Source organism: Oncorhynchus clarkii, unplaced genomic scaffold, assembly GCF_045791955.1.
Source record: "Oncorhynchus clarkii lewisi isolate Uvic-CL-2024 unplaced genomic scaffold, UVic_Ocla_1.0 unplaced_contig_9595_pilon_pilon, whole genome shotgun sequence".
NCBI classification, from domain to species: Eukaryota; Metazoa; Chordata; class Actinopteri; order Salmoniformes; family Salmonidae; genus Oncorhynchus; species Oncorhynchus clarkii.
Window position 1 is genome coordinate 280,001 of NW_027257925.1, and position 12,377 is coordinate 292,377.

The following is a 12,377-nucleotide window of genomic DNA, read 5'->3' on the forward strand; positions in this document are numbered from 1 at the left end:
AACTGGGTACTGGACTTCCTGACGGGCCGCCCCCAGGTAGTGAGGGTAGGCAACAACATCTCCTCCCCGCTGATCCTCAACACTGGGGCCCCACAAGGGTGCGTTCTGAGCCCTCTCCTGTACTCCCTGTTCACCCACGACTGCGTGGCCACGCACGCCTCCAACTCAATCATCAAGTTTGCGGACGACACAACAGTGGTAGGCTTGATTACCAACAACGATGAGACGGCCTACAGGGAGGAGGTGAGGGCCCTCGGAGTGTGGTGTCAGGAAAATAACCTCACACTCAACGTCAACAAAACTAAGGAGATGATTGTGGACTTCAGGAAACAGCAGAGGGAACACCTCCCTATCCACATCGATGGAACAGTAGTGGAGAGGGTAGCAAGTTTTAAGTTCCTCGGCATACACATCACAGACAAACTGAATTGGTCCACTCACACAGACAGCATCGTGAAGAAGGCGCAGCAGCGCCTCTTCAACCTCAGGAGGCTGAAGAAATTCGGCTTGTCACCAAAAGCACTCACAAACTTCTACAGATGCACAATCGAGAGCATCCTGGCGGGCTGTATCACCGCCTGGTATGGCAACTGCACCGCCCTCAACTGTAAGGCTCTCCAGAGGGTAGTGAGGTCTGCACAACGCATCACCGGGGGCAAACTACCTGCCCTCCAGGACACCTACACCACCCGATGTCACAGGAAGGCCATAAAGATCATCAAGGACATCAACCACCCGAGCCACTGCCTGTTCACCCCGCTATCATCCAGAAGGCGAGGTCAGTACAGGTGCATCAAAGCTGGGACCGAGAGACTGAAAAACAGCTTCTATCTCAAGGCCATCAGACTGTTAAACAGCCACCACTAACACTGACACTGACTCAACTCCAGCCACTTTAATAATGGGAATTGATGGGAAATGACGTAAATATATCACTAGCCACTTTAAACAATGCTACCTTATATAAATGTTACTTACCCTACATTATTCATCTCATATGCATACGTATATACTGTACTCTATATCATCGACGGTATCCTTATGTAATACATGTATCACTAGCCACTTTATACTATACTATGCCACTTTGTTTACATACTCATCTCATTTGTACATACTGTACTCGATACCATCTACTGTATCTTGCCTATGCTGCTCTGTACCATCACTCATTCATATATCCTTATGTACATATTCTTTATCCCCTTACACTGTGTACAAGACAGTAGTTTTGGAATTGTTAGTTAGATTACTTGTTATTACTGCATTGTCGGAACTAGAAGCACAAGCATTTCGCTACACTCGCACTAACATCTGCTAACCATGTGTATGTGACAAATAAAATTTGATTTGATTTGATTTGATTTCACTCTATAGGGCAGAGGCCCAAACCTTACAGTGAAGAGATCCATTAAAACCCCTCATTCACTCTATAGGGCAGAGACCCAAACCTTACAGTGAAGAGATCCATTAAACCCTGAAGGCTCTCTGCTCTTTCAACAACCACTCCTCCTCTCCCCTCACAGCACAGAAAGTCATGATGCCAGGCCAGCCAGACAGCATTCAATGGAATCTACTTTAGTAGAGCCTCTGTCAGGTTTCAGATAGAACCTCCAGATTTGGGGAGGAGGGCATTGACATGTTATTGAATGTAGTAAAAAGCTACTTATTCATTCCAGAATACATGTAGTTTAATGTTTTGTATTTATACTGTTGTATAAGAACGTTTTTTTCTTCAAAAGCAATGCTATGAATGTGAGGTTTCTATCTAAGGTCATTTTACTATTCAGACATTAGTGGAACAAAAGGACACAGAACCAGCCTGTTACATACTGGCATACTATAAGTGGAACAAAAGGACACAGAACCAGTCTGTTACATACTGGCCTACTATAAGTGGAACAAAAGGACACAGAACCAGTCTGTTACATACTGGCCTACTATAAGTGGAACAAAAGGACACAGAACCAGTCTGTTACATACTGGCCTACTGTAAGTGGAACAAAAGGACACAGAACCAGTCTGTTACATACTGGCATACTATAAGTGGAACAAAAGGACACAGAACCAGTCTGTTACATACTGGCCTACTGTAAGTGGAACAAAAGGACACAGAACCAGTCTGTTACATACTGGCATACTATAAGTGGAACAAAAGGACACAGAACCAGTCTGTTACATACCTGCATACTATAAGTGGAACAAAAGGACATAGAACCAGTCTGTTACATACTGGCATACTATAAGTGGAACAAAAGGACACAGAACCAGTCTGTTACATACCTGCATACTATAAGTGGAACAAAAGGACACAGAACCAGTCTGATACATACCTGCATACTATAAGTGGAACAAAAGGACATAGAACCAGTCTGTTACATACCTGCATACTATAAGTGGAACAAAAGGACATAGAACCAGTCTGTTACATACCTGCATACTATAAGTGGAACAAAAGGACATAGAACCAGTCTGATACATACCGGCATACTTCCCTTGTAGTGCTCTGCTCTGCTGGTTCCCTCTCACAGCTAGAACCCTGACGTGGTACTCCTTCATGGCATCAAAGTCCTGGATCACCACTTTATGGTCCCTCTTGGAAACGCGCAGCTCCTTGTACTCTTCGCCTGTTGTAGGTTGGAGAGAGAAATCAGGGTGGCGACCAGGTGTGCGTCCAAAACGCCATCCTTTTCCCCATATCAGGGTGGGGACCAGGTTTGCGTCCAAAACGCTATCCTTTTCCCCATATCAGGGTGGGGACCAGGTGTGACAACCTTGTGTGACAACCTTAAGTGATCCCTCACAGCTCAAGCTGCACACCTCAGCATCGTCTCTAAAGCTTAAGGACAGGTACACATGAGACACACATCTTATCTTTGAAACATTTGGGGTCTGGACCTTTCTGCCCTGAGGCTCTGCCCATTATGAAATCTACTACGAATATATCGGAAATTATCAGAAATTCCAAACTTCTTTACCGAAACCGAGACCTTTTCCTTCACCCGTCATATTCAGGTGAATCGTGGTCAACCACAAATCCAGACAAAGTTTCAGATCCATTTAGTCAGTTAACCCATTTTGAGTAAGTGCATTTAAGAGTAAATAGTTTTCCATTTGTTTAGCCAAACTTCATTTGCATAAACCATCTTAGTTGCCAGTCAGCCAACATGCTGGGGCTTGATCTCAGGACCTCTCCTCTCTCCTCCTGTCCTGTCTCCTTTTATCTTCTCTTCTCCTCCCCTGTTCACTCCTCTTCCCTCCTCTCCTCTCTCCTCCTGTCCTGTCTCCTTTTATCTTCTCTTCTCCTCCCCTGTTCACTCCTCTTCCCTCCTCTCCTCTCCTCGTCCTCTTCTTCTCTCCACAAGCCACACGTACGGCTCCACTTTCAGTTCCCTCAGCAGTAAAATAGCTCCGAGCTTCAGCAGTTCACATTATTGACCAATTAGGATGATTTAAATCCTACAGGCCTGACCGATCAATAGGAAGAGACTAACTCTGCTTAATCAGCAGCACTTTCACACAGAACACTGCCGAAGGATGGGGTTGGATGTGTTAAACCAGGAGAGGGAGGGAGAGAGGGAGGGGAGAGAGGGGGGGAGGGGGGAGAGGGGGGAGAGGGAGAGAGAGGGGAGAGATCGGGAGAGAGAGAGGGGGAGGGGGAGGGGGGAGAGGGGCAGGGGGGAGAGAGGGGGAGAGAGAGGGAGAGAGGGAGGGGAGAGAGAGGGGGAGGGGGAGGGGGAGAGAGGGGGGAGAGCGAGGGAGAGAGGGAGGGGAGAGAGAGGGGGGAGAGGGAGAGAGAGGGGAGAGATCGGGAGAGAGAGAGAGGGGGAGGGGGAGAGAGAGGGAGAAAGAGGGGAGAGAGGGAGGGGAGAGAGAGGGGAGAGAGAGGGGAGAGAGGGAGGGGAGAGAGAGGGGAGAAAGGGGGGAGAGAAGGAGGGGAGAGAGAGGGTGAGAGAGGGAGGGGAGAGAGAGGGGGGAGAGGGAGGGGAGAGAGAGGGGGGGAGATGGGAGAGGGAGAGGGGAGAAAGACGGGAGAGAGGGAGAGAGAGAGAGGGGGAGAGAGAGAGAGAGGGGGAGGGGGAGATGGAGAGGCAGAGAGGGGGGAGAGATCGGGAGAGAGGGAGAGAGAGAGAGGGGAGAGAGAGGGGAGAGGGAGAGAGGGGGAGAGGGTGGAGTGGGAGAGAGAGGGGAGAGAGAGGGGGAGAGGGAGAGAGAGGGGAGAGAGAGGGGGAAGATGGAGAGAGAGGGGAGTGTTCGGGGGAGAGGGGGGAGAGAGAGGGGGAGAGGGAGAGAGGGAGGAGAGGGAGAGGGAGAGAGAGAGAGAGAGGGGGAGATGGAGAGGGAGAGAGAGGGAGGAGAGGGAGAAAGGGAGGAGAGGGAGAGAGAGAGAGAGGGGGAGATGGAGAGGGAGAGAGAGCGAGAGAGAGACAGAGAGGGGGGAGAGGGGCGAGATTTAGGGGATGGATCTATTATCTAGAGACAGAGAGAGAGAGAGAGAACAGAGGAGGGAGATTTAGGGGATGGACCTAGCATCTAGAGACAGAGAGAGAGAACAGTGGAGGGAGATTTAGGGGATGGACCTAGCATCTAGAGACAGAGAGAGAGAACAGAGGAGGGAGATTTAGGGGATGGACCTAGCATCTAGAGACAGAGAGAGAATAGAGGAGGGAGATTTAGGGGATGGATCTAGCATCTATAGGCAGAGAGAGAACAGAGGAGGGAGATATAGGGGATGGATCTAGCATCTATAGGCAGAGAGAGAACAGAGGAGGGAGATTTAGGGGATGGATCTAGCATTTGGAAGTGATGACTCAGCAGATTAATGCTGAAGGACCAGCAGGAAACAGCACGATCAAGATCAGAGAAATTGCACTTTTAATTAAAAGGTATTAGACGTTCTGGAAATTGAAACAAGTCTAATGTAACCTTTTGTATCAAACAAATGGCAAAAGGAAATCATTATGATGTAACCATAACCAATGTGTCAAAATACACTGAGAGTACAAAACATTAATAATGGACACTGGGTTAGGAGAATGGTCTCTCTCCCAGTCACTATGATAAACAGTGGACACTGGGTTAGGAGAATGGTCTCTCTCCCAGTCACTATGATAAACAGTGGACACTGGGTTAGGTGAGTGGTCTCTCTCCCAGCCACTATGATAAACAGTGGACACTGGGTTAGGTGAGTGGTCTCTCTCCCAGTCACTATGATAAACAGTGGACACTGGGTTAGGTGAGTGGTCTCTCTCCCAGTCACTATGATAAACAGTGGACACTGGGTTAGGAGAATGGTCTCTCTCCCAGTCACTATGATAAACAGTGGACACTGGGTTAGGAGAATGGTCTCTCTCACAATCACTATGATAAACAGTGGACACTGGGTTAGGAGAATGGTCTCTCTCCCAGTCACTATGATAAACAGTGGACACTGGGTTAGGTCAGTGATCTGAACAAGAATAATATTATACCTAATTAGACCCAACAGGAAAATTATTATACCTCATTAGATCCAGAGACAGAGAGCTCAACAGGAACAGTATTATACCTCATTAGTCCCAGAGACAGAGAGCTCAACAGGAATAGTATTATATCTCATTAGACCCAGAGACAGAGAGCTCAACAGGAATAGTATTATACCTAATTAGACCCAGAGACAGAGAGCTCAACAGGAATAGAATTATACCTCATTAGATCCAGAGACAGAGAGCTCAACAGGAATATAATTATACCTCATTAGACCCAGAGACAGAGAGCTCAACAGGAATAGAATTATACCTCATTAGACCCAGAGACAGAGAGCTCAACAGGAATAGAATTATACCTCATTAGACCCAGAGACAGAGAGCTCAACAGGAATAGAATTATACCTCATTAGATCCAGAGACAGAGAGCTCAACAGGAATAGTATTATACCTCATTAGATCCAGAGACAGAGAGCTCAACAGGAATAGTATTATACCTCATTAGTCCCAGAGACAGAGAGCTCAACAGGAACAGAATTATACCTCATTAGTCCCAGAGACAGAGAGCTCAACAGGAATAGAATTATACCTCATTAGACCCAGAGACAGAGAGTTCAACAGGAACAGTATTATACCTCATTAGACCCAGAGACAGAGAGTTCAACAGGAACAGTATTATACCTCATTAGACCCAGAGACAGAGAGCTCAACAGGAATAGTATTATACCTCATTAGACCCAGAGACAGAGAGTTCAACAGGAACAGTATTATACCTCATTAGACCCAGAGACAGAGAGTTCAACAGGAAAATTATTATACCTCATTAGACCCAGAGACAGAGAGCTCAACAGGAATAGTATTATACCTCATTAGACCCAGAGACAGAGAGTTCAACAGGAACAGTATTATACCTCATTAGTCCCAGAGACAGAGAGCTCAACCGGAATAGTATTATACCTAATTAGACCCAGAGACAGAGAGCTCAACAGGAACAGAATTATACCTCATTAGACCCAGAGACAGAGAGCTCAACAGGAATAGTATTATACCTCATTAGACCCAGAGACAGAGAGTTCAACAGGAACAGTATTATACCTCATTAGTCCCAGAGACAGAGAGTTCAACAGGAACAGTATTATACCTCATTAGACCCAGAGACAGAGAGCTCAACAGGAACAGTATTATACCTCATTAGACCCAGAGACAGAGAGCTCAACAGGAGACCAGGCCGGCTGATGGCTGATACAAACTCAGGGTTTGACACTATCATTTTTAGCCACCTGTCCTTCAGACATGTAGGACATCATGTTGACGTGTCAGAAAGCTCAAGTCACTTGAAAAACAGGTCTGTAACACCATGGGCCAGAAAGGTGATGCCAGGAGCCACTTCACCTTCACTATTATCACTGGTATGGTCAGTGGAAGTGCTGGTCTCACTGGTATGGTCAATGGAAGACTGCTGGTCTCACTGGTATTATCAGTGGAAGGCTGCTGGTCTCACTGGTATTGTCAATGGAAGACTGCAGGTCTCACTGGTATGGTCAGTGGAAGGCTGCTGGTCTCACTGGTATTGTCAATGGAAGTGCTGGTCTCACTGGTATGGTCAGTGGAAGGCTGCTGGTCTCACTGGTATGGTCAGTGGAAGGCTGCTGGTCTCACTGGTATGGTCAGTGGAAGACTGCTGGTCTCACTGGTATGGTCAGTGGAAGGCTGCTGGTCTCACTGGTATTGTCAATGGAAGTGCTGGTCTCACTGGTATGGTCAGTGGAAGGCTGCTGGTCTCACTGGTATGGTCAGTGGAAGGCTGCTGGTCTCACTGGTATGGTCAGTGGAAGGCTGCTGGTCTCACTGGTATGGTCAGTGGAAGGCTGCTGGTCTCACTGGTATGGTCAGTGGAAGGCTGCTGGTCTCACTGGTATGGTCAGTGGAAGGCTGCTGGGCTCACTGGTATGGTCAGTGGAAGGCTGCTGGTCTCACTGGTATTATCAGTGGAAGGCTGCTGGTCTCACTGGTATTGTCAATGGAAGACTGCAGGTCTCACTGGTATGGTCAGTGGAAGGCTGCTGGTCTCACTGGTATTGTCAATGGAAGTGCTGGTCTCACTGGTATGGTCAGTGGAAGGCTGCTGGTCTCACTGGTATGGTCAGTGGAAGGCTGCTGGTCTCACTGGTATGGTCAATGGAAGGCTGCTGGTCTCACTGGTATGGTCAATGGAAGGCTGCTGGTCTCACTGGTATGGTCAGTGGAAGGCTGCTGGTCTCACTGGTATTGTCAATGGAAGGCTGCTGGTCTCACTGGTATTGTCAATGGAAGGCTGCTGGTCTCACTGGTATTGTCAATGGAAGGCTGCTGGTCTCACTGGTATTGTCAATGGAAGGCTGTTGGTCTCACTGGTATTGTCAATGGAAGGCTGCTGGTCTCACTGGTATGGTCAATGGAAGGCTGCTGGTCTCACTGGTATTGTCAATGGAAGGCTGCTGGTCTCACTGATATGGTCAATGGAAGGCTGCTGGTCTCACTGGTATTGTCAATGGAAGATTGCTGGTCTCACTGGTATTGTCAATGGAAGATTGCTGGTCTCACTGGTATTGTCAATGGAAGACTGCTGGTCTCACTGGTATTGTCAATGGAAGGCTGATGGTCTCACTGGTATTGTCAATGGAAGGCTGCTGGTCTCACTGGTATGGTCAATGGAAGGTTGCTGGTCTCACTGGTATTGTCAATGGAAGACTGCTGGTCTCACTGGTATGGTCAATGGAAGGCTGCTGGTCTCACTGGTATTGTCAATGGAAGGCTGCTGGTCTCACTGGTATGGTCAATGGAAGGCTGCTGGTCTCACTGGTATGGTCAATGGAAGGCTGCTGGTCTCACTGGTATGGTCAGTGGAAGGCTGCTGGTCTCACTGGTATTGTCAATGGAAGGCTGCTGGTCTCACTGGTATTGTCAATGGAAGGCTGCTGGTCTCACTGGTATTGTCAATGGAAGGCTGCTGGTCTCACTGGTATTGTCAATGGAAGGCTGCTGGTCTCACTGGTATTGTCAATGGAAGGCTGCTGGTCTCACTGGTATGGTCAATGGAAGGCTGCTGGTCTCACTGGTATTGTCAATGGAAGGCTGCTGGTCTCACTGATATGGTCAATGGAAGGCTGCTGGTCTCACTGGTATTGTCAATGGAAGATTGCTGGTCTCACTGGTATTGTCAATGGAAGGCTGCTGGTCTCACTGGTATTGTCAATGGAAGGCTGCTGGTCTCACTGGTATTGTCAATGGAAGGCTGCTGGTCTCACTGGTATTGTCAATGGAAGGCTGCTGGTCTCACTGGTATTGTCAATGGAAGGCTGCTGGTCTCACTGGTATGGTCAATGGAAGGCTGCTGGTCTCACTGGTATTGTCAATGGAAGGCTGCTGGTCTCACTGATATGGTCAATGGAAGGCTGCTGGTCTCACTGGTATTGTCAATGGAAGATTGCTGGTCTCACTGGTATTGTCAATGGAAGATTGCTGGTCTCACTGGTATTGTCAATGGAAGACTGCTGGTCTCACTGGTATTGTCAATGGAAGGCTGCTGGTCTCACTGGTATTGTCAATGGAAGGCTGCTGGTCTCACTGGTATGGTCAATGGAAGGTTGCTGGTCTCACTGGTATTGTCAATGGAAGACTGCTGGTCTCACTGGTATGGTCAATGGAAGGCTGCTGGTCTCACTGGTATTGTCAATGGAAGGCTGCTGGTCTCACTGGTATGGTCAATGGAAGGCTGCTGGTCTCACTGGTATTGTCAATGGAAGACTGCTGGTCTCACTGGTATTGTCAATGGAAGATTGCTGGTCTCACTGGTATTATCAATGGAAGACTGCTGGTCTCACTGGTATTGTCAATGGAAGGCTGCTGGTCTCTGATCCCATGTAGTATATCTCCTGCCATTGTGGCCTTGAGCAAGGCACTTACCCCCCCGCAAAGTAAAAAAAAACTGCACTGATCGGCTACAGTATAAAACACGTGGTCCGAACTCCATCTGGAGAGCTGTTGGGGGTGCAGGCTTTTTATCCAACCCTGCTCAAACACACCAGAGTCAGCTTATCCTGTTGAGCAGCTGATTTATTTTACAATGTGGTGTGTTCGAGCAGGGCTTGAGAAAAAGCCTGCACACCCAGTATCTCTCCTGGTCTCTACAGAAGGATGGCTGGCCACCCTGCACACCCACTATCTCTCCTGGTCTCTACAGGAGAAGGGCTGGCCACCCTGCACACCCAGTATCTCTCCTGGTCTCTACAAGAGAAGGACTGGCCACCCTGCACACCCAGTATCTCTCCTGGTCTCTACAGGAGGAGGGCTGGCCACCCTACACACCCAAGTATCTCTCCTGGTCTCTACAGAAGGAGGGCTGGCCACCCTACACACCCAGTATCTCTCCTGGTCTCGACAGGAGGAGGACTGGCCACCCTACACACCCAGTATCTCTCCTGGTCTCTACAGGAGAAGGGCTGGCCATCCTACACACCCAGTATCTCTCCTGGTCTCTACAGGAGAAGGGCTGGCCATCCTACACACCCAGTATCTCTCCTGGTCTCTCCTGGCCACCTAATTAGATTATTCTAAGAATATTGTTTTACTTTGTCATAATTTCATGGTCACTATTGAATAGAGGACGATCCTAGCCAATTGTGAGCGCTTGAGAGACGATTTTACAAGCAGAGTCTGCAGCATTGGTTTCATCAACGGTGCACCCTGTAACAACTGCATCCTGGCCATTTGGGGTTCCACAGGAGAGCTGGTGGAAAGGTATTTTAGGATGTGGGACAGTATATGAATACATGTGAATAGTTACATAGTTAACTAGCCAATTCAAAACATTGTGTAGATTAGCTGATTATCTAGTGTCTCTCTCTCTCTCTCTCTCTCAATGGCCCACTGCCACACACCCAGGTGATGCACACCATGCTGACCAAAAATCTGCTAGAAACAGGCAAATAACTCCCTAGCAACTATTAATCAACAAATGTGCAAACACGGCTCGCTTTGATCTCAAAAACACATCTCGCAACTAGATGATTGAAAGTCCCCTGGTGCCGATCAATGCAGGCCGACAGAAATGCTACTGCGATGCGCTCTGCAGAGATTGGGAGGACAGTGAGCAAAACATTGCATCCAGAGGACACTTTGATCTGATTCTGATTTAAGTAGCCTAATTGTTTGATATTGTGATTTTTGTTTTACAACTTAAATCTATAATCTGCTTGTACAACTATTTGTTTCACTTGCCCCCCCGGGGCAAGCTGACAAGCGTATATATCGAGCCCTGAAACCCAAACAATCATATGTCCTGCTCCAACCCCAGCATCTCTAATTAGTCAGAAACCTGTAGGCTTCCCCGAGGTGGAACGTTAGGGAACATTGGAACTGGAGTGGATTTGGGCAACTAACGCACAGGTGATCTCCCAGAAGGAAGTCCGGGATCAATCAACGACACATCAGGTCAAATTATTTTGTTGTGTCTTTAACAAAGGGAGGGGGCCCCAGAGGGGCTGGTCAATAGACCACACAATGACTTTTCACTGAACAGCAGGTTGGGGGAGGGTGGACCGGTGTGTGTGTGTGTGTGTGTGTGTGTGTGTGTGTGCGTGTGTGTGTGTGTGTGTGTGCGTGTGTGATCTCTGTCCTCATTGTTTAATCCAAGATGTCTGACAGGCTTTGTCAGACAACACTGACCTTCCTTACAGACAGACAGGGTAAATATTCCCTAAGACTCTCTAAGTCGGCTCCCACAACTGTTGGTGCTGTCTTATCAACTCAATGTTGTCAATGGCAATAGGAGTTGTCAAGATTCATTCATTCAGCTGTATGGGGGTGTTTAACTTCATTCAAGATCAAATAAACCCCTTTTTCAAAAACATGTCTTCTGTGGTCCAGTGTGTTTAGCCAACTCTTCCCTGTGTTCATTCATTATCATTACCCTGGGTTCATTCATTATCATTACCCTGTGTTCATTCATTATCAGTACCCTATGTGCATTCATTATCATTACCCTGGGTTCATTCATTATCATTGCCTTGTGTTCATTCATTATCAGTACCCTATGTGCATTCATTATCATTACCCTGGGTTCATTCATTATCATTGCCTTGTGTTCATTCATTATCATTACCCTGTGTTCATTCAGTATTATTACCCTGGGTTCAGTCATTATCATTACCCTGGGTTCGTTCATTATCATTACCCTGGGTTCATTCATTATTATAACCCTGGGTTCATTCAATATTATTACCCTGTGTTCATTAATTATCATCACCCTGGATTCATTCATTATCATTACCCTGTGTTAATTCATTATTATTACCTTGGGTTCAGTCATTATCATTACCCTGGGTTCATTCATTATCATTACCCTGTGTTCATTCATTATTAATACCCTGTGTTCATTCATTATCATTACCCTGTGTTCATTCATTATCATTACCCTGGGTTCATTCATTAATATTACCCTGGGTTCATTCATTATCATTACCCTGGGTTCATTCATAATGGCGCCAGATGGGATAGCTTCCGTTTAACGTGCTCCTAACCAATTGTGCTATTTTGTGTGGTTTTGTTACATTGTTTTTAACATATTCTGTACATAATGTTTCTGCTACCCTCTTTTGTGACTGAAAATACATTCTGGATATCAGAGCAGTGATTACTCACCTCAAACTGGACAAAGATTTTTTCTTTAATGAGTCCGACACAAAGGATATACTGGTTCTCCGAGACCAGGCCCAAAATCCCTGTCATTCGCATGAAGAAAATACGGAAATACAGGGGGCGGAGATTGGGGTGACTTGTGAGAATTAGTCGGCGACTGGGTTCCCCGCCTCTACCAACCGTTCTATTGGCCAACGTGAAATCACTGGAGAATAAACTGGATGATCTCAGTTC

General features: G+C 47.2%; 1 protein-coding gene across 1 annotated transcript in view; it reads right to left on the reverse strand.

The window, feature by feature from the left end:
* LOC139393661 (collagen alpha-1(XIV) chain-like) overlaps positions 1-12,377 on the reverse strand; it is a 243,447-nt gene that overhangs the window by 207,576 nt on the left and 23,494 nt on the right. Inside the window, exon 4 of the mRNA XM_071142003.1 lies at positions 2,484-2,627. Within this exon, the coding sequence (XP_070998104.1) occupies positions 2,484-2,627 (144 nt within the window). The remainder of the gene's footprint in view (positions 1-2,483; positions 2,628-12,377) is intronic.